Below are 23,221 nucleotides of genomic sequence, written 5' to 3'. Positions count from 1 at the left end.
GCAGCCCTTTGAGACACTTGTGATTTAGGGCTATATAAATAAACATTGATTGATTGATTGATTGAAACATTGAATGTGCCGCTTATGCTTAAATTGAGCAAACTATGTAAAAATTAAATGTTACTATACAGTAAATGTGCCCGTTACTACATTACATATTCCCCGAAAGGGACAAGCAGTAGAAAATGGATGGATGTATTTAAAACCTCAATGGAGGTGCTTGGATGTTTAAGGGCTTTATAGGTAGAATAGAGGGACTTCCATGGGCTCCATTTTAAGCAGACTTTTGATCGCATTTATTTACTATTTTAATTGCATTAAAAAAACATGTTTGTGTCTTACATAAGGATTGTGAATGATAGGCAAAATTCCACAAAAAAGTGCAGTTTCCCTTTATGCACCCGGTTAAATACGATGACTAGCAGGAGCAGAGATCTTTGTTGCTGTATGTAGCGAGTATTCAAACCACTCTTGATAAGGTGTTAACAACTTGCAGGCCAAAGACACCCAAACTAATAGGAGATAGAGAGAGGATCCCCTTCTACCTTCCAACCCAACGGTCTGGAAATCATTTAAATATGAAATTTGATTACCGTATTTTACGGACCAGAGGGCGCACCGTATTATAAGGCGCACGGCCGATGAGTAGGCATATTAAAGGCCTACTGAAATGATTTTTTTTTATTTAAACGGGAATAGCAGATCCATTCTATGTGTCATACTTGATCATTTCACGATATTGCCATATTTTTGCTGAAAGGATTTAGTATTTATATAAAATATAAATGTGACAGATTGTAGCCAAAGAATCTTTCGACACGGACTTACCTTGGATTTTTGACTTTTACATTATTATTCCATTCACTTTCACGGCAATGTTTACAAACGCTTCACTCCTCGATGGCTCCACATACGGGTAATAAACACTTTATACGTTTCCATCCACCAGCATGCATTAAATTGAGTATTCAGGAGACACAAATCGTTGAACTTTTACTTACCCATCTTATACAAGTAATTTGGCTTTGCTGTGGGCTTCTGTTAAGTTTTCTCCGCTGCTATGCTAACTAAGCTGTCAACACACAGCTGCGCGCGCACAGCAATAGCTGGTGGTGTTCGATAAATTCTGACCGGGCAGCACAAAATCGTATTCAAGACCTTTCATGAGATTTTAGGATAATTTTAGACATTTTAAGGCCATAAATTCAAATTATTAGATTCAAAACTTTTATTTAGACTTTTTAAGACCCCGCAGATACCCTGACTCACAGATACAATCTTTTTGCATGTGTTTTACACTTTTCTCAACTATTTTTTATTTTTTTTAAAGCCTAACCAGGGACAAGGGTTGCAAATTAGCCTGTGGCTAGAAGTCCTATGTACTTTGACATCAGTTAACTATGGGTAACAATGTTTAATTGTACTGTCCCTGCCAAATAAACACATAAATTAAAAAAATAAAACATAAGTTAGAACTTTGCGCTACTTTAAATTAGAAATGGCAACAGCGGAGGAGGAATGCCCCATAACAAGAAGATAGAGGAACAAGTAAAAGCTTATCGACTGTCGTCACAAACTACAATGGCGGACGGGGGCAACATTTTCAGGACTTATGCAGGTCTCAAATACCTTCTGGTACCTGCTGATGTGTAAGAAAAGTTGGTTTTGAATATGTCTGCTAATAGGTGCCATTTTTCAGTTCACACACACACACACTCTCTTCTCTCTTTGGCTGTCCATCGATTACGATGATGACGTTGCTCCAGTAATGGGTTATTGAGGGGGGTTTTGTATATGCCATTGCATGTGGCTGTGTAGGCCAATGCGCGACCCGCATGGTTTGCCACATGTGGGGCAGATGTAGTCCACGCTTGAGAGGGAGGCCCCTGCAGCGCGCTGATGTCGCTGTAAACGTTGTTGTTTTCTCCTCTCAGTGGTCTGCTCCTGGAGATGAGCAATGCCGGCGTGACTGCAGTTGCGCCAGGTGTGGCGATCAGCAGCCAAGACTTCCAGTGCGGAAGGCTGGATAGCACAGCGCTTCAAGAGGGTTTTTATGTGGTCCTTGTAGCGTTTCCGCTGACCCCCAGGAGACCTACAGCCTTCCTGTAGTTGGCCGTAGAGGATCTGTCGGGGGAGCCTCTGGGCGGGCATGCGGATTACATGCCCCACCCAGTGCAATGTCTTTGCGCAAGGAACACTTGGATGCTGGGTGTTTGGGTCCGGTCATAAATATCCACATGTGGGACTCTGTCCTCCCAGGTCAGACCCAGGATCCGTTGCAGGCAGCGGATGTGGTATCTCTCCAGGATTCTGACGTGCCTTTGGTAAGGGGTCCAGGCTTCCGAGCCGTATAGCAGTGTGGACAGACAAACTGCTTTGTAAACAGCTGCTTTGGTGGAAACTATCAGGTTTCGGTTCAGGAAGACCCTGGTTTTGAGCCTACCGAAGGCAGCAGACGCTAAACCAACACGGACCTGGATGTCATTATCGATGTTACAGGTGGGGGACAGGACACTTCCGAGGTAGGTGAAATGTGGAACGATGGTGAGCTGCTGACCATCAATGTTGAAGACAGGCACTTCTGACTGGTGGGTAGAGTGTTGCGCAATGATCTGTGTTTTTGAAATGTTGACCTTGAGTCCTAGGGCACTGTATGTGGATGAGACCACGTTAAGTGCACGTTGTAGAGATTCTGGCGTGTGGGCAAGAAGAGCACAATCGTCAGCATACTGAAGTTCTAGGATCTGTTGTTTTGTAATTTTAGTGAAGGCCTGGAGGCGCCGGATGTTGAAGAGACTGCCGTCCAGCCGGAACTGTATGTGGATGCCATCTGTGGTTCCCAGAGCTTTGTGTGTGAGGAGGGTGACTGCTGAGGGAAAGAGGTTGAATATGACAGGGGCTAGGACACATCCCTGCCTGACCCCGACTTTCACATTAAAAGAGGGGGATTGCTGGCCTCCAATGCGGACAGAGGCTCGCATTCTATCGTGTAGTTGTCTCAGGATGTTGAGGAACTTTGGCGGAATCCCCAGCCTTCCCAGTAAGTCCCAGAGGAGATTCCGGTTTACAGTGTCAAATGCCTTGGACAGGTCGATGAAGGCGATGTACAGATCCTGGTGGTGTTCCCGGCACTTTTCTTGTACCTGCCTGGCTACAAAGATCATGTCAGTAGTACTGCAATCTCTTCTGAATCCACACTGTGATTCAGGCAGGATGTTTTCAGAGATGTGAGTAACTAAACGAGAGTGCATGACCCGGGCAAGAACTTTCCCAGCAACCGAGAGCAGGGAAATTCCTCTGCTGTTTCCACAGTCGGCTTTGTCACCTTTCCTCTTAAAGATGGTTATTATAACAGCATCTTTCCATTCCTGGGGGACGGCTTCAGAGGACCAGATGGAATCAATCAATTGGTGAAGCCGGCGGGTGAGGAGATAGCCACCAAACTTCAGCACCTCAGCTGGGATACCGTCATGGCCTGGGCTTTTGTTGTTTTTTAGGCCCTTGGTGGCTTTTAGGACCTCAACAAAAGGTAGGCGGGGAGTCCAGGTGGTCGACAGGGGGAGTGGTTGGGAAATTGGTGAAAATGTCCTGGTCAGAGGGATTTTCGGAGTTAAGGAGAGTGTTGAAATGTTCAGCCCATCTATTTAGGATCTGGGGTGTGTCCTTATAGAGGGTGACTCCGTCAGCCGATCTGACTGGGGTTATGTTTTTTCTCTGTGGACCATATATGGATTTGACGGCATCATAAAATCCATGGGAATTGTTTGTGTCAGCATAAAGTTGTATCTCGCTGGCTTTCTTGATCCACCAGTCATTTTCCATGGCTCTCGAGGGTACGCTGGACTTCGGCTCTTATGGAGGAGAGTCGAGTCTTTAGTGTGATGGATTGTGGGTTGGCCAGGTAAGCAGCATGGGCTTTGTGTTTTGCCTGGAGAAGTTTATGGATATCCGGTGCACTGTTGTCAAACCAGTCCTGATGTTTACGCCTGGTGTACCCAAGGGACTCCTCTGTTGCCTGATGGATGGCAGTTCTTAGGGAGTGCCAGCAGGTGTTGATGTCAGGGTCCAGGTGGGCTTTAGGGATTGCAGACAAATGTTCTGCAAGCTGTGCTCTGAGCTGGTCTACAGAGTGCTTGGATTTGAGTGCTTCACAATTGAGTCTCTTGTTTCGTGATGTTTTCTTCAGTTGGGGGCGGACTTCCATCTGAAATTTGGCTTTAATCATTCGATGGTCAGTCCAGCAGTCCGCTCTACGCATCGCTCTGGAGATTAGGACCTCCTTCCTGTCTCTACGACGGGTGATAATATAGTCGAGGAGGTGCCACTGTTTGGAGCGAGGATGTTGCCAGGAGGTCTTGAATTTATCCTTGAGCTGGAACAGGGTGTTGGTGATGATCAACTGATGTTCAGAGCAGAGTGTAAGGAGGCGAAGCCCATTATCATTAAGCCTACCAACCCCGTGCTGACCAAGTGTTCCGGTCCAGAGCCCACAGTCAGAGCCCACCCTCGCGTTAAAATCCCCGAGGAGTATGAGCTTGTCGGTGGGAGGCGTTTCCTCAATGGCGGAGTTTAGTGAGGCATAGAATGTGTCCTTGCTCTCAAGGTCTGCATCCAGGGTTGGGGCGTAGGCGCTGATAAGGGCGACATGGCGATTTTTGGTGAGTGGTACACGCCACGTCATGAGCCTTTCGCTTATACCCACTGGAGATTGTGGGATATTGTGAAGAAGGCTTGTCCTGGCGACAAAACCCACTCCATGTAGACGACGGGAGCCTTTTGGATGACCCTTCCAGAAGAAAGTGTAGCCTTCTCCCGCCTCCGTAATTGAGTCTTCCCCATGTATGACTGACACACACACACACACACAACTACGGTAGCCATAATGCTCCGACAACCCAACAAGCGGTGCGGCTTCACAGCTTACCAAAGGTGTACTAAAACATGGTTAGATTTTTGAGCGCAGTGTGTAATGTTAAATATTCTCAATTGAACATTTAAAGTTTTTGTGCTGTTTACTAGTGTCATCTTGCAGTCTACACGTATCTCTTGTGTGACTGCCATCTTCTGGTCACACTTATTACACCATGTACCAAATAAAATAGCTTCGAAGTCGGTAAGCACAACAGGAATTCTGTACATTGGGCGCACCAGGTTATAAGGCGCATTGTCCATTTTTGAGAAAATTAAAGGATTTTAAGTGCGCCTTATAGTCCGAACAATGCGGTATAAAACACTGATAACCATTGCGCCACATATAGAACAAATCTGATTAAAATATTGCATCACTTATTTTAGCAATATATTTTCCTAAATTGTACAGAGACCCTGTACTGATGGTGTTTTGTGGGAAAAAAAAGAGTAAATATTTAAGTATTTCAACAAGAATAGGAACTGATGCCACAAAGTTAAAACATTTTTACTCACATCTTATCCTGGGTTTTGTCCAGGCCATAGGCCAGGGCAGCGGCCGTGGGCTCATTTATCACACGCAACACGTTCAAACCAGAAATTTGACCAGCATCTTTGGTTGCCTGAATTCAAAATGATAGAGAAATTAAAGGACTAGGTTTATAAACAACAACAAAACAAGTAAAAAACAATACATTATTAAAACGCGCATGTTATCTGCTAGAATGTCAAACAGTTTGACTATGTTGATTGTACAAACCCCGTTTCCATACGAGTTGGGAAATTGTGTTAGATGTAAATATAAACGGAATACAATGATTTGCAAATCCTTTTCAACCCATATTCAATTGAATGCACTACAAAGACAACATATTTGATGTTCAAACTCAAACTTTTCTTCTCTTTTGTAAAGTAAATCTGAACAGCCGATATGGGCATCTACATCTGCTATATGATTTGCCCGAGAAGCTGGGCAGGACATTATAAAAATAAAAAATAAAAAAAAAACTCAAACTTTTTTTTTTTTTTTTGCAAATAATTAACTTAGAATTTCATGGCTGCAACACGTGCCAAAGTAGTTGGGAAAGGGCATGTTCACCACTGTGTTACATGGTCTTTCCTTTTAACAACACTCAGTAAACATTTGGGAACTGAGGAGACACATTTTTTAAGCTTCTCAGGTGGAATTCTTTCCCATTCTTGCTTGATCAATCAATCAATGTTTATTTATATAGCCCTAAATCACAAGTGTCTCAAAGGGCTGTACAAGCCACAACGACATCCTCGGTACAGAGCCCACTTGATGTACAGCTTAAGTTGTTCAACAGTCCGGGGGTCTCCGTTGTGGTATTTTAGGCTTCATAATGCGCCACACATTTTCAATGGGAGACAGGTCTGGACTACAGGCAGGCCAGTCTAGTACCCGCACTCTTTTATTATGAAGCCACGTTGATGTAACATGTGGCTTGGCATTGTCTTGCTGAAATAAGCAGAGGCGTCCATGGTAACGTTGCTTGGATGGCAACATATGTTGCTCCAAAACCTGTATGTACCTTTCAGCATTAATGGCGCCTTCACAGATGTGTAAGTTACCCATGTCTTGGGCACTAATACACCCCCATACCATCACAGATGCTGGCTTTTCAACTTTGCGCCTATAACAATCCGGATGGTTCTTTTCCTCTTTGGTCCGGAGGACACGACGTCCACAGTTTCCAAAAACAATTTGAAATGTGGACTCGTTAGACCACAGAACACTTTTCCACTTTGTATCAGTCCATCTTAGATGAGCTCAGGCCCAGCGAAGCCGACGGGTGTTTCTGGGTGTTGTTGATAAACGGTTTTCGCCTTGCATAGGAGAGTTTTAATTTGCACTTACAGATGTAGTGACCAACTGTAGTTACTGACAGTGGGTTTCTGAAGTGTTCCTGAGTCCATGTGGTGATATCCTTTACACACTGATGTCGCTTGTTGATGCAGTTCAGCCTGAGGGATCGAAGGTCACGGCCTAGCTGCTTACGTGCAGTGATTTCTCCAGATTCTCTGAAACCTTTGATGATATTACGGACCGTAGATGGTGAAATCCCTAAATTCCTTGCAATAGCTGGTTGAGAAAGGTTATTCTTAAACTGTTCAAGAATTTGCTCACGCATTTGTTGACAAGTGGTGACCCTCGCCCCATCCTTGTTTGTGAATGACTGAGCATTTCATGGAATCTACTTTTATACCCAATCATGGCACCCACCTGTTTCCAATTTGCCTGTTCACCTGTGGGATGTTCCAAATAAGTGTTTGATGAGCATTCCTCAACTTTATCAGTATTTATTGCCACCTTTCCCAACTTCTTTGTCACGTGTTGCTGGCATCAAATTCTAAAGTTAATGATTTGCAAAAAAAAAAATGTTTATCAGTTTGAACATCAAATATGTTGTCTTTGTAGCATATTCAACTGAATATGGGTTGAAAATGATTTGCAAATTATTGTATTCCGTTTACATTTACATCTAACACAATTTCCCAACTCATATGGAAACGGGGTTTGTATTACGTCAAAACAATACATAAGTTAGACCTGGATGAAAAGACCTTAAAGTCCTTGTCCAGTCTTCAGCTGACTGGCAATACAAATTGTATATGAAGTCAAGACAACATGTAAAATGTAAGAAATACTTATTTCTATTCAACTACCCCCACTGCCATTCCAATAAACTACTATTAATTTGATTGAGACATATCCACAAACTTTGTGTTGTGATGCACTAAATACTGACCAGTAAGGGTAAATTCTTATGCAGTCATTTACTTTACATATTTTTTGATTGCATGACACCAGTTTGTAAAACGAGTTTTGTATTTTACTTGAAAAGAAGTTCATTTAGCAAATTCTTGTCAAAATATCAAACAATGACCATGATTTAATTTTTTAAAAAAGCAATGAACATTAAAATTGGATTAATACTTTTTACAGGTATTGTATACCTGTCTCTGAGAGTCGTTGAAGTAAGCCGGCACTGTGACTACAGCATTCTTCACTTTAGTTCCCAGGTAGTTCTCTGCAGAACACAAATCAGCACAATGTCAACATTTGTGTCTGTCTAACACACACACGCACTCGTCATACCTGCAGCCTCCTTCATCTTTATCAAGACGAAGGCACCAACTTGGCTGGGTGAGTACATTTTTCCATGAGCCTCCACCCAGGCATCACCATTGGAAGCACGCACAATCTTGTAGGGCACGTTCTTCCTGTTGAAAAACATTGTGATCTTTCATCATGACAATAATTAAATCTCGCAACATGTTTTCATTATGTTAGTGCACAATTGTGATTTTTAAAAATAGGCCACTCTAGAAAGTGCAATTATTAGTCACATAGCGCAACGCCACTGTCTTTTTGCAAGTGGTGAGGGAGAGCGCACTAGGCATACTCTTGGATTTATGGTATGAGCAGGTGTGTTATGGACAAAGTATACAAATACATTTTATTGATTACATTTTGATAGCACAGTAATACCATGACCAGATCCGGAAACCCATTCATCCAAGGCCCTCACCTTATGTTGCAGCATGGGGCTGTACAATATCATGCTGCAACATGAGGTAACGCACAGCCCTATATTACAGCATGGTAACGCATGACCTCTTGCTGCAGTGGGGTAATGAAATGCCCTATGTTGCAAGTATCTGTACACGATACCTGGAAGCTAAAAAACATCCAAGGTCTTGCGTGTCCAGCATCCTCACCACACGCCACCGGTGTAACATGTTTTCAAGGCTTTGGATCGACGCATACGATATACAGTGCGAGGCAAATGGTGGTCATACCAGATACTGACTATTTTCAGACACCGCTAGCCCACACTGTTAATTGTTGCATTCAGATTTTGCTTGAATGTATACCAAACCCCCTCACTCACATGTCTTTCTGGACTTCTGGATCATCAAAGCGACGGCCGATTAGCCTCTTTGTGGCGTACAGTGTGTTCTGAGGATTGATGACGGCCTGGCGTTTAGCCGGAATGCCAACTAGACGCTCTCCATCACCAGAAAAGGCTACAACTGAAGGAGTCGTTCTGGCTCCCTCTGTGTTTTCCAACACCTGCAAAACCAAATCAATAGATGGATTCAAGGCCCTGATAATACAATAACCTGGATAAATGACAATAGACACAGGCTATGTTCCTGTACCATGCAGCAATGCCAGCACACTAGGAAAGTCTTGTATCAAATCCTCCCCGCAAAGCCAAAAGTAATTAGCGGCTGGTTTGAAAAGTAGTCAGAAATATGAAAAGTATCGCTTAAATTAGCCCCCGACTTGCCTATGTAAGATGAACAGCAACTTGTACTCAGCAAATAAAATGACTTTATATATTGTAACTAGGGATGCAACAGTAAATGATATAATGAAATGCCAGACGGTTTGTAATACCGTTTAAAAACTTTATATATTGAAAAACTGTCATTTATTAATGTAGTTTAGGCAACACTGCTTATTTCCTGAATACGGAGTTGCAGCAGCCTAATAAATGTGGTGACATTTCTGCTCAAACTCTTAATGGATCTGTCCTGATACTGCATGTATATGTCAATATTCATAACTTTTAAAAATACCTCTCCAAGTGTAAAAAATAGAGATAAAGGTATCATGTAATGAGAAAAAGATGACAAGTTGATACTATTAATGGACAAAAACAAATATTTGTCTTTAAATATATTGATAACGCTTATCTATAGCCTTTTTATTAGACATTACAAATTACATGATGGCGTCACGTTCACACCCTAATACTGTTTTACATAACATAACGATTAATAATCATGATTTCAATATTGATAAAAAATAATCAGGATTATTATTTTGACCATAATCGTGCAGCCCTGTGTAAGACTAGATATCATATATGAATACTATTTTTAGCTGTATGGACAAAAAGTGCAGTTATGTCTTATGGCCATCAGGTGCCATCTTGCAAATATCTTACATTTGTTTTTATTTGTTTATCTCTTATGTCTATAATGTGCCATCTTGCAAAATGTTCACATTAATTTATCTTATGTTTATTATTTTGTTTCTGCCATATTACTTTCTAGGGCTGAAGGGTTATGGCAAAAATAATAATCACGATTATTTTGATTGATAATGTAATCACGATTAATTACACGATTATTCATTAAAAAACATGGGTATTTATTGTACAACCATAACTCAACTTTAACTGTAGTTTAAAAAAACCTGAATATAAATTAGTAAGGAATAAACCACAACAAGTAAAATAACAGCAATAATGAAAAATTTTAAAAAACAATAGCTAAATAAAAAACAAAATTCAGTTTTTCCAGATTGTTTTTAATTCCATTTTTTACACTTATTTTACCACCATAGAGTGTGTGCTTTTTGTGTCAAATAAAATGTTTGTTATTTAAATGCAAAAGTCCTCACATTTTTGGTGCAATACATCTTTGGACAATTTTGACCAGTATTTTTAGGTCAAAGCAAATTTATTAATAGGTACATTTTGCTTGTGTAAGGTACTTTTTTGAAACCTTTATTTTGTTAGCGCAGTCAGACAATTGTGAAGGGGGGACATGTGCTGTGCTGTTCTCAGCTTGAGTAAAGAGGCGACTTGAGGCTGTTAAATTTATTTTATTTAAAAAAAATAAAAAAGTGAGCCTATCAAGTTGCGACTATTGTTTGTAGATTATTGTAACATCGATGCTGTCGTTACAACAACACAAGCGGATGAAATGTGTTGTAGGTGTATGGATTGTTTCTGCTAGTTTTAGCTTCGTACATTAGAGCTGTTTCAAGTGGCTGTCTCCACATTGTTTAGATCAGGACGGCTAGCGTTTGAGTGTGTCAGGGATAAATGAGCGTTAACAGGCTGATTATTTTCTCAAATAAATGTCTCTTCACCTAACAATGACAACATTTCCCTTACATTTATGTCAATTTCCCTGATATTACTATGCTTTTATCAGCGGATTCCATTTTATCTGCCAATTATGTAACTCTGTCCGCAGTTACGTGAACCCGGAAATCATCTGCCTTACTTTTTCTATTGAGTTTGATTATGCATACTAGCGCTGTGTCAAATAAAAATAGCAACCATGGTGAGATCTTAAACTTCTAGTAGACACTCTTTTTTTCACTCATTCGCTCCTTATCCGTTTCACAGTCACAAGCTCCGTTCTTTGCACGCACATTGCACGGCCCATTAATCGTTGTTTTTCCCGCTTATTATATTTTCATGATCGTGACAAGACATAATTGAAATCGACAAAATTGATTAATTGTCCAGGCCTGTTACTTTGTTTATAATGCTTGAGCTGCTTTCATATGCACATTCAATTTCTACTTGAGGTACATGAAACAGTGTTCTTATCCACCATAATGTTTTTTCAACAAAAGGAAATATTTTTAAATGTGTTTTTTTTTCTTTTAAATAATAACCTGGTTAAAAGATTTCAGTATAAGTACTTTTTAAAAATGTTGAGCAAATGTTTAAATACCGCAGTAAAACCCCGATAAGAAATGTTCATACCATGACATTCCTAATTGTAACATAATATAAATGACACATTGAGTTGTCACCTTTGCTTGTTTACCCTCCATGACAGCAACACACGAGTTGGTGGTTCCCAGGTCAATTCCAACGACCGCACCCTTGACAGCTTCTGACCTACAAAAGGAACAGTTATTACTTAACGGAAATATGGTATACCGTGAATCAGGCCCTGCTTACACAAAACAGAAAAAACATTTCAAAATGAGTTAATTGTTTTGTACAGAAAATAAGTGAGGGACTTTACATAATATAATAAAAACCATTGCGAATTTTGTTGGCAAAGATTTATGGCTGCACGTGCCAAAGCATACCTACAATCATGCAACATTAACATCTGACTAAAACTGTTATTTTCATTCTATTTTTATGTTATGGTATGATCTTTATTGTCATTGCACAAGTAGAAAAACATTTTGTTTTCAGCACGAACCCGTTCAAGATTAGACAAACAGTGTACAGGTTTATAGAACAAGAACACTGATGGGTTGCCACCATGCGCCGCGTAAAAGATGTGAAAAAAGTAGATGCTGGGGCAGGATGAGTCAAAAAAAAAAGACGGGGCTACTAAGGGGGCCCAGTCTGGAGTGGGAAAAAACTCCATAGCAACGCACATTTACATATTACAACATACAACTCGAGACTTGCAACAGAGGAGAGGGAGTGAGGGCTACGGAGGCGGGCTGCCGCTACAGAGTTTTGTTAGATCACTGTTGAAGAAAGGACAGCAGCTGTGCCTGGGATGTACTTTTGTGTACATATTCATCTCCAACTCACAGCAGTGTCAAGTGCGCCAGAAAAACCAAGCGCACACCATTTGCTTTCACTACAAAATTGCTGTACGCTGCGCCCTTTCTCACTTTTCTAATAAAAAAAGACTCACATTAAAATAGCCTACACATTTATTGTTAATATTTTGCACTTAAACATAAGATGAGTGCAATTTGCAGAGATTTAATTTTGCAATACAATTAGACTTTTTCACGTAATATCTTTTTCAAATCAGCACCTTTGAGACTTTAGAGTAAGAACCAAATGTCCAGTGTTTATGGGGAAGAGAAAAACAAAGTACATTTGTATTTTGAAAATATTTAAGTGTAGATCGGATTAAATCGTGATTCATTTTTTTATACCTTTATGAAAGGGACAAGTGCTCGAAAATGAAAGGTTGGAATTGAATTCAAATGATTTGGGAAATTAGCCATGACACCTGCCCTAATAGCAACTGTGCTTTTCATGGATTGACACAAAGATACTTACGCATAGTGTCTTCTGGACAAGGCTCTGTGAACGTCAGACTGGAGGTCGCTCCAGCAAGCCTGTGGACAGATCACAATCACGTTACCAAGACCTGTGAGGACAATAGCTCCTTTATAGTGGGGAAAAAAACACATTAAAAACATTACAGCGAAAGATACCACACTTTCCGTATGTTTTGGGTAGAGAAACATTTTCACCAAAATTTCACCATGGTTTTTGGAAGCAATCTCGATTATTGTACATCCAAACAACTTATCAGTTTGCCTGCGTAACATTCAGCAGAATCGAGTTCAAAAAAGTGTTAATAACTCAGTTTATTTGCTTTTTGTGGGGCAGAACAACTGCAAAAAAAGCTACAATGGGCCTAAAGATAGTTGTGAGTACCAGCACTTTGAAGGTGAGAAACACTATTCATACCAGGTACAAAAAGGGTGCAAGTGTGGCTTCCCCCACACCACCGTGGTCACCAAATGTGTTCAATAAGAAGATGAAAACCTATAATTTTTTGTGCGTTATTAGTTTAAGCAGACTGTGTTTGTTTATTGCTGTGGCTTCGATGAAGATCACAACACATTTTATGACCATCCATCCATCCATCCATTTTCTACCGCTTATTCCCTTCGGGGTCGCTGGAGCCTATGTAGCTGTATGCATATATACATAAATATGTATATACATACATAAATACATACATTCGGTTTAACAGCATGATGTATGTGTGTGATATACATATATACACACATTCATGTACGAATGTACAATGCTTTAGTCTTTGAAGGTTGTTCAGTCATTACTTCAGTTAAGACTAGACTAAACTTCCTTTTTATTGTCATTCAAATTTGAACTTTACAGTACAGAAAATAATGAAATTTCGTTGCATTAGCTCATGGTAGTGCAGGATAAAAAAGCAATAAGGTGCATATATAAATAAATAGATTACTGTACAGATAAATATATTGCACTTTTTCATATGCATCCGCGTTTATGGATGTATGTTACATTGTCTTTTTATTCCAGCGAGTTAATCCATTTTGGGGGGAATTGAGGGGATAGTTATGATGTGTTACGGCCTGAGGGAAGAAGCTGTTACAGAACCTGGAGGTTCTGCTTCGGAGGCTGCGGAACCTCTTTCTAGTTAAAGGTTACTCTGTCCCGTTTGTATTGTATCAATCATTTAATCAATCAATTAAAGTTTATTTATACAGCCCTCAATCACAAGTGTCTCAAAGGGCTGCACAAGCTACAACGACATCCTCAGCTCAGATCCCACATCAGGGCAAGAAAAAAACTCAAACCAATGGGCGACAGGTGCAATGGATGCCAAGTAGATACGGTTAATAATGTGAGAGTGACACAAAAGAATGACATCTGTCAAGTTGGGTCTTTTCCTTTTCATACCTGCTATGGATATGAACTGTGCCTTTCGAGATGCTCGACCTTCGCAAATAAATCTAAGAAAGACCATTTTGTTTGACTTTTTGAAAGAAAATTTTAAATACATTATGTGTCACACTTCTGGGTGGGGGGGCATGGTTCGGCTGGCAAAGCGTCCGTGCCAGCAAAGTTGCGGGTTCCAGGTTCGATCTCCGCTTCCGGCATCTTAGTCACTGCCGTTGTGTCCTTGGGCAATTCACTTTATTCACCTGCTCCCAGTGCCACCAACACTGGTTTAAATGTAGCTTTAAGATGTAGATAATGGGTTTCATGTAAAGTGCTTTGAATCTCTAGAGAAAAGCGCTATATAAATATAATTAATACACCTTGAGACAAAAAATAAGTTGACTGACAGTCTAAAAGCAATATGTCTTCCATCACTAGTTATTTTGCAGTTGTATCCATTTTTATCTACAATATATAAAAATATCAAGTTACCGTATTTTCCGCACCATAAGCCGCACCTAAAAACCACAATTTTTCTCAAAAGCAGACAGTGCGGCTAATAACCCGGTGCGCCTTATATATGGATTAATATTAATATTTATTTTCATAAAGTTTAGGTCTCGCAACTACGGTAAACAGCCGCCATCTTTTTTCCCCGTAAAAGAGGAAGCGCTTCTTCTTCTACGGTAAGCAACCGCCCCCATAGAAGAGGAAGCGCTTCTTCTTCTACTGTAAGCAACCGCCAAGGTGAGCACCCGCCCCCGTAGAAGAAGAAGCGCGCGGATATTACGTTTCATTTCATTTTTGTGTTTCTGTAAATGTCCACAAAATGTCTCCTACTAAGAGACACGCGTACAAGGTTCCACTGACTTTTGATATTCATGTGAACCGCACTGTGGATACAACGGGAACACGTACGGTGAATATTCGCACCACAGGGAATGAGAAGTCGTCCTACTGTGGTTCTAGCTTGCCATGCTAACGGCCAGAAACTTCCACCCACGGTGATATTCAAAAGGAAGACCTTGCCAAAAGAGAACTTTCCAGCCGGCGTCATCATAAAAGCTATCTCGAAGGGATGGATGGATGAAGAAAAGATGAGTGAGTGGTTGATAGACGTTTACGCGAAGACACCGGGTGACTTTTTTCACGCAGCGCCGTCCCTGTTGATCTACGACTGCATGCGCGTCCACATCACAGATGGTGTCAAAAAACAAGTGAAGCACACCGAAGAAGAATAATTCGAGGGATTTGTGGATGAGTAATAACTTCAGAAAGTGAGCTTTAAATGTTTATTTTGTGTGTTGTGTGACACTAACGTATGAGCAACGTTGAGTTATTGATGTTGCTATTGCTCTGCACTATTTTGAGTGTTACTATTTTTGTGATTGCACATTTGTACATTACATTTTGGGAGTGAACAGAGTTGTTAGAACGCTGGTTTGTAATATATTATTAAAGTTTGACTGACCTGACTGTTTTGTTGACATTCCCTTTAGCGTAGCGTAGGTGCGGCTAATAGCACGGGGCGGCTAATAGGTAAACAAAGTTTTGAAATATTCCGTTCATTAAACGTGCGGCTAATAACACGGGGCGCCTTATAGATCGGAAAATACGGTATTTTGGAGAGAAAAATCACAATTAGGTTTTTTCTCAAAATCGTGCAACCCTCGGTAGGAGTATATTTGGTTTGTTGTCATTACAGCCTACACTCACAGGATATCCTCCACATGTTGGTTCCTAGAGCCAACACAGAACTTGGAAAAAAAAAAATTAAGTTATGCTGCTCCCTGGTCATGGAATGTTCTATTCTATATAACACAGAATTCTATTCTGTTGTATATGTGCTTTATGTTGCACGATTGCGGTAAAATTCCTAGTTTGTGAACCCGTTCTCAAACAATGGCAATAAAAACTATTCTGATTCTGACAACCAGAAAGATCTGAGGCTATCAGAATTGATCACCTTGGGGGAGTTTAAGTCCCTTTTAAAGGCTTACTGAAACCCACTACTACCGACCACGCAGTCTGATAGTTTATATACCAATGATGAAATCTTAACATTGCAACACATGCCAATACGGCCGGGTTAACTTATAAAGTGCAATTTTAAATTTCCCGGGGAACTTCCGGTTGAAAACGTTTATGTATGATGACGTTTGCGCGTGACGTCAATGGTTGAAACGGAAGTATTCGGACACATTGTATCACAATAAGAACAGCTCTGTTTTCATCGCAAAATTCCACAGTATTCTGGACATCTGTGTTGGTGAATCTTTTGCAATTTGTTTAATGAACAATGGAGACTGCAAAGAAGAAAGCTGTAGGTGGGATCGGTGTATTAGCGGCTGGTTGCAGCAACACAATCAGGAGGACTTTGAGGATAGCAGACGCGCTATCCGACGCTAGCCGCCGACCGCATCGATGATCGGGTGAAGTCCTTCGTCGCGCCGTCGATCGCTGGAACGCAGGTGAGCACGGGTGTTGAGCAGATGAAGGCTGGCGTAGGTGGAGCGCTAATGTTTTTATCATAGCTCTGACGAGGTCCCGTAGCTAAGTTAGCTTCAATGGCATCGTTAGCAACAGCATTGCTAGGCTTCGACAGGCGGCACAGCATTAACCGTGTAGTTACAGGTCCAGTGTTTGGTTCGGTGTCTCCGGATAGTAGTATTGTTGATCTGCTGTCTATCCTTACAGTCAGGGGCTTATTTCTTTTGTTTCTATCTGCATTTAAGCACGATGCTATCACGTTAGCTCCGTAGCTAAAATGCTTCACCGATGTATTGTCGTGGAGATAAAAGTCACTGTGAATGTCCATTTCGCGTTCTCGACTCTCATTTTCAAGAGGATATAGTATCCGAGGTGGTTTAAAATACAAGTCTGTGATCCACAATAGAAAAAGGAGAAAGTGTGGAATCCAATGAGCCCTTTTACCTAAGTTACGGTCAGAGTGAAAAAAGATACGTCCTGCACTGCACTGTAGGCCTTCACTCTCACGTTCCTCATCCACGAATCTTTCATCCTCGCTCAAATTAATGGGGTAATCGTCGCTTTCTCTGTCCGAATCGCTCTTGCTGCTGGTGTAAACAATGGGGAAATGTGAGGAGCCCTTCAACCTGCGACGTAGTGCTACTTCCGGTACAGGCAAGGCTTTTTTTATCAGCGACCAAAAGTTGCGAACTTTATCGTTGATGTTCTCTACTAAATCCTTTCAGCAAAAATATGGCAATATCACGAAATGACCAAGTATGACACATAGAATGGATCTGCTATCCCCGTTTAAATAAAAAAAATTCATTTCAGTAGGCCTTTAAAAGATCGAGAAACCAGTTCTCTTGGGAAATGTACTTGCTTTTAAATGTAATTACTTCGTTTTAAATTATTTTTGACCTGTTGTGGTATGACTGCTGTTGTTCTGTTGTATTGTCTTGTTGTAATTATTATTGTAACAGTTTGTGCCGCCCTCTTTGTCAGGTCCATCCATCCATTTTCTACTGCTTGTCCCTTTTGGGGTCACGGGGGGTGCTGGAGCCTATCAGCTGCATTCGGGCGGAAGGCGGGGTACACTCTGGACAAGTCGCCACCTCATCGCAGGGCCAACACAGATAGACAGACAACATTCTCACACACTAGGGCCAATTTAGTGTTGCCAATAAACCAGACCTGGGCATTCTGCGGCCCGCGGGCCACATCCGGCCCTTTGTGCGTCCCTGTCCGGCCCGCGTGAGGCCAATCACAAATTACAAAATCAAGATTAAAAAACATCTATGTCGTGCGCGCAATACAACTGTGCTGCTTTTATTTTGAAAAGTGTTATTTATGGGCGTATGTCCGTGTGTAAACTGTGAGTGAAGGTGCACAGCGACAAGTGATGCACGGTTTACACCCGAGACGCTAAAAAGAGAAAGGTTGATGACGAATGGCATGTTTTCAACAAGACATGTTCTCTCTAAGGTGCGCGCCTGCGCAATTTGGCACTGCTCAAGCGTCCTCTGCGCACAGCAAATATATGCCGCGCACCAAATCAACCCCATCTGAAGTCTAAACAAAATAAACACATTTATTCTGTGTAATTTTGCAATGCAACTTTGAGTGACAGTGACAACTTGCGGCCCTAACGGTGTTCGTCAACACCGTTCAATTGAACACCGTTCAATTATTGTAACGTCTATCGAGATGCTTCGAGGACAGGAATTATATCGATCACTTTATTGAGCAAAACTGTTTATATTTGGCCATAACCACACCAAAAACATGAGTAAAACAATTCTATCTCGAAAAACTAGTCATTTTCTGCCGTGCAAACCAGGCCAAAACCAACTTGTCATCTGTCACCAACACGCATACCACTAAACCACTGGTGCGTTTATGGCCACACAAAAAGTTGGACAACTCAAAAACCACACAAAGTTACACTATGACTCCTCAGTCATACGTGTGCTTATTTTACTGTCATTTATTATTAATGTTAATTTATTGATATTAATCATGGAATGCTGTTACTAGAGAAAGTTACAGGAATGCACACTTCATCCTATGCTTACATTTCATTGTGCAACATGAGGATGTTTAAGGGGAACTAAATGTGATCTCTGAAAGGGGTACAAATGATTTCCAAAGCAGTGCTTTTGGTATAAAGTTAAGTTAGGTTAAATGAAAGTATTATTATTATTATTATTATTATTATTTATCTTACGGTATATATCAAAAATAATATTGAGCAAAATTTAATGGAAATATTGTCGATGTGGCCCTCCAGCAGTGCTCGGGTTGCTCATGCGGCCCCCGGTAAAAATTAATTGCCCACCCCTGCAATAAACCTATCCCCAGATGCATGTTTTTGGAGGTGGGAGGAAGCAGGAGTCGCTCTTGAAAAAGAGATTTTAATCTCAATGAGTCTTTACCTAGTTAAATAAAGGAAATGTATTGATTGTTGAGTTCAAAATAAATTTATGAAGTGAAACATTATCAGAAAGCATGCATTTGATGTTCAGTGTTAGGATAAAACATACAATGAAGACGTGAGCAGAATCATGACACATCTGAGTTATGTAGCAGCATTGAGGGGGAAGGACATCAGATTGAAGGTCACATCAACGACACCCTTGTGAAGAAACCCCATCACACACGTGCCACATAGTTAGGGCACACAAGTCCATTTATTAGGCGACTACGCAACACATTAAATTGTCATGCGTTAGCATTTAAATTGCTAGCTCATTCGAAGAAAGCCGTACTCAAAACATGAATTGGTTTCATTTCACCTTTAGTACAAGCGAACTTCATGAAGACAAATCTCCTGTATTTCTTCCAAAAGTCACGTGACAGCGCTAGAGAAATTGCGTAGCATGTCACGACTGATTATGTTAGCTACAAGCTAACCGCTACCACCCCGTGTGCTCGTACGACAATGACGCATGCTCCTTTATATGTGTGACAAACGTGTAAACTTAGCATATGAGAATTATTTATTTCATTTAAATGTGCGACAAACCAACCTTTGTGAGCCGGGACGACACATTCCGTGTACCGTTGTTTGTCCAGAGAGTCCTTGAAACGCTGCTCGCAAAGCTTAACATTCTGACAGCTCGGCTAATAGAATCTAATCAAACGAGTGGAATTATCTTGAAGTCAGGAACCAATCCGTGCTTCGAATGTCTCAGATAGCGAGTCCGAGGTTGGAATTAAGACTTGAGTGCGGCGAAGCTCCCCGGAGTTGGACAGCAGATAAAGTGCGACGCTGCTTCTGGAATGATCCACACATGTTACACCATGCAGCACCGAAGGACCCCTGAAATAGGTTGCACACGCAGTGCCTGACTCTTGCTTTACAGTTTAGGGAAGGCAAACAAGGTTTTTAAAAGAAGAAACAAAATGTTGCATTCATTTTGAGTTTATAATATAGTTTAAATGTTTTGAAAGAAAATGTATTAACAACTTGCGTTATTTTAACGGTGTTTATGATTAGGATTAGAACTGGGCACCTACACGTTGTGGCAATGTGAAGGTCATGATGTAAGGAGTACTCTGACGGTTTCCCTTGTGTTACATCAGGGATGCATTTTAGAGGGGGGACACTTACGGTTAACAACTGCTTTGTTTGTAATGTTAACATATAATAATTTATTTTTGGAATGTAACAGTAAACAGAAGAAATGAACAAATTAAAAAGATGGCTTGACAAAAACAGACTATCTTTGAATCTCAGTAGGGGTGTGGGAAAAATCGATTCGAATTCGAATCGCGATTCTCACGTTGTGCGATTCAGAATCGATTCTCATTTTTAAAAAATCAATTTTTTTTTCAATTTTTTTATTTATTTATTTTTAATCAATCCAACAAAACAATACACAGCAATACCATAACAATGCAATCCAATTCCAAAACCAAACCCGACCCAGCAACACTCAGAACTGCAATAAACAGAGCAATTGAGAGGAGACACAAACACGACACAGAACAAACCAAAAGTAGTGAAACAAAAATGAATATTATCAACAACAGTATCAATATTAGTTACAATTTCAACATAGCAGTGATTAAAAATCCCTCATTGACATTATCATTAGACATTTATAAAAATAAAAAAAAGAACAATAGTGTCACAGTGGCTTACACTTGCATCGCATCTCAAAAGCTTGACAACACACTGTGTCCAATATTTTCACAAAGATAAAATAAGTCATATTTTTGGTTCATTTAATAGTTAAAACAAATTTACATTGTTACAATCAGTTGATAAAACATTGTCCTTTACAATTATAAAAAGTTTTTACAAAAATCTACCCTGCTTGCATGTCAGCAGACTGGGGTAGATCCTGCTGAAATCCTATGTATTGAATGAATAGAGAATCGTTTTGAATCAGGAAAAATTTGTTTTTGAATAGAGAATTGTGTTGAATTGAAAAAAAAAACGATTTTGAATCGAATCGTGACCCCAAGAATCAATATTGAATCGAATCGTGGGACACCCAAAGATTCACAGCCCTAAATCTCAGTAAAGCTAAAGTAATGCTATTTGGTAACAGTAGAAAAGAGCATCATACACAAATACAAATAGACGTAGTAGACATTGAAAGGGTAAAAGAAACAAGATTTTTGGGAGTATTAATAGATGATCAAATGAACGGGAAATCTCATACACAAAACATACAACATAAGGTGGCAAAAAAGATTTCAATAATGAATAAAGCAAAATACGTCCTGGGCCAAAAATCACTTCATATTCTCTGCTGCTCGCTAGTGTTACCATATCTGAGTTATTGTGTAAAAATATGGGGAGATAACTACAAATGTGCGTTACATTCGCTAACTGTGTTACAAAAAAGATCTGACCCCGACTTAAACAAGTTGAAAAACTTATTCGGGTGTTACCATTTAGTGGTCAATTGTACGGAATAGGGCTGTGAATCTTTGGGTGTCCCACGATTTGATTCAATATCGATTCTTGGGGTCACGATTCGATTCAAAATCGATTTTATATTAAAGGTCGGTGATTTGGTAAAATTACAAACAGCTAAAATGATGTACAAAGCAATCTATAACCTGCTACCAAAGAATGTACAACAATTCTTCTCAACTAAAGAGGAGAAATATAACTTTAGAGTAAAAAATAATTTTAAACATTTGTATGCACGTACAACACTTAGAAACTTTAGCATATCAGTATGTGGAATTAAATTATGGAATGGATTAGGTAAAGAAGTAAAACATTGTACTGATATGATCCAGTTTAAGAGGTTGTTCAAAATAATAGTGCTTACAAAGTACAAAGAAGAAGAATTATGAGAAATACTTTCAACCTTATTGAAAATAAGATATTCTTCATCTCAGTATGTTAATAATGACTGAATTAATTAATTACATATTACAAAACTGTTGTGTATACTAATTCACAGATGTTGTTTTATTATATAAAAAGGTCAGTAAATGATTCTATATATTTGTAAACGCTCTGAAGTGGGAAAGGGGTAGAATTAAATAAGCTTTGCTTCTTCCTACTCCTTTTCGGACATGATGTAAAGTGAAATGATATGAAATTGTGTGATGTATTATACTGTAAGTGTGTTCATGTTCGAAATAAACGAAAGAAAGAAAGAAACTTATTTTGGAAGGAGCCAAGAGGCATATTTGCAAAATGCAGCCACATAGAAATAGTTGTTAATATTAAAAAAAAAACAATTATAAATAAAACACATTTTTAAGTGACATGCATTCTTCTCATTGGATTTAGAATTTTAAAATATTAGTTAAAACTTGAAACATGTGTAATGAACGAACGAGATTTCTCTACAGAATTTCCTCTCTGGTCAACAAAAGCACCTTGAGGATTCTGGCGGGAACTCTCGTTCAACCCTTTTTCGATTACGCATGAACCTCCTGGTACCCTAGCACCTCCAAAACCCTCAAATCTAAACTCCAAACATCTCAGAACAAGCTAGTCAGGTTACTTCTAGACCTCCACCCCAGATCCCACCTCACTCCTACCCACTTCTCTAAAGTGGGCTGGCTCAAGGTGGAGGACAGAGTTAAACAACTTGCACTGAGCCTAGTCTATAAAATCCGCTACACCTCCCTGATACCGAAGTACATGTCAAACTACTTCCTTAACGTAAATGACCGCCATAACCACAACACCAGGGGGTGCTCCACTAACCACGTTAAACCCAGATTCCGAACTAACAAAGGTCTTAACTCATTCTCTTTCTATGCCACATCAATGTGGAATGCGCTCCCAACAGGTATAAAAGAAAGGGCATCTCTATCCTCCTTCAAAACCGCAATAAAAGTTCACCTCCAGGCAGCTACAACCCTAAACTAACACCCTCCCCGGATTGCTAATAATCAAATGTAAACAATCAAATGCAGATACTTTTTCTTTTTCTTATGCCTTCTGATCTCTCTCTCTCTATGTCCACTACTTGATGTCCATATCCCCCCCCCCACCCCCCACCCTCCCTCCACACCCCTGATTGTAAATAATGTAAATAATTCAATGTGATTATCTTTCGTGATGACTGTATTATGATGATAGTATATATGATAGTATATATCTGTATCATGAATCAATTTAAGTGGACCCCGACTTAAACAAGTTGAAAAACTTATTC

At 40.1% G+C, this 23,221-nt stretch overlaps 1 protein-coding gene across 1 annotated transcript in view; it reads right to left on the bottom strand.

The window, feature by feature from the left end:
* hspa9 (heat shock protein 9) overlaps window positions 1–19,904 on the bottom strand; it is a 28,454-nt gene extending 8,550 nt beyond the window's left edge. The window contains exons 1-7 of the mRNA XM_062045335.1: window positions 19,610–19,904; window positions 12,732–12,790; window positions 11,501–11,588; window positions 8,826–9,007; window positions 8,030–8,154; window positions 7,888–7,961; window positions 5,425–5,531 (exon numbers count right to left, since the gene is read on the bottom strand). Coding sequence (XP_061901319.1) covers window positions 5,425–5,531; window positions 7,888–7,961; window positions 8,030–8,154; window positions 8,826–9,007; window positions 11,501–11,588; window positions 12,732–12,790; window positions 19,610–19,690 — 716 coding nt within the window. The 5' untranslated portion in view covers window positions 19,691–19,904. The remainder of the gene's footprint in view (window positions 1–5,424; window positions 5,532–7,887; window positions 7,962–8,029; window positions 8,155–8,825; window positions 9,008–11,500; window positions 11,589–12,731; window positions 12,791–19,609) is intronic.
* Between the last annotated feature and the right edge of the window lie 3,317 nt (window positions 19,905–23,221).

Source organism: Entelurus aequoreus, linkage group LG04 (genome assembly GCF_033978785.1).
Source record: "Entelurus aequoreus isolate RoL-2023_Sb linkage group LG04, RoL_Eaeq_v1.1, whole genome shotgun sequence".
NCBI lineage: Eukaryota > Metazoa > Chordata > Actinopteri > Syngnathiformes > Syngnathidae > Entelurus > Entelurus aequoreus.
The sequence above is the reverse complement of the archived record's forward strand: the minus strand, read 5'-3'. Positions and strand labels throughout refer to the sequence as shown.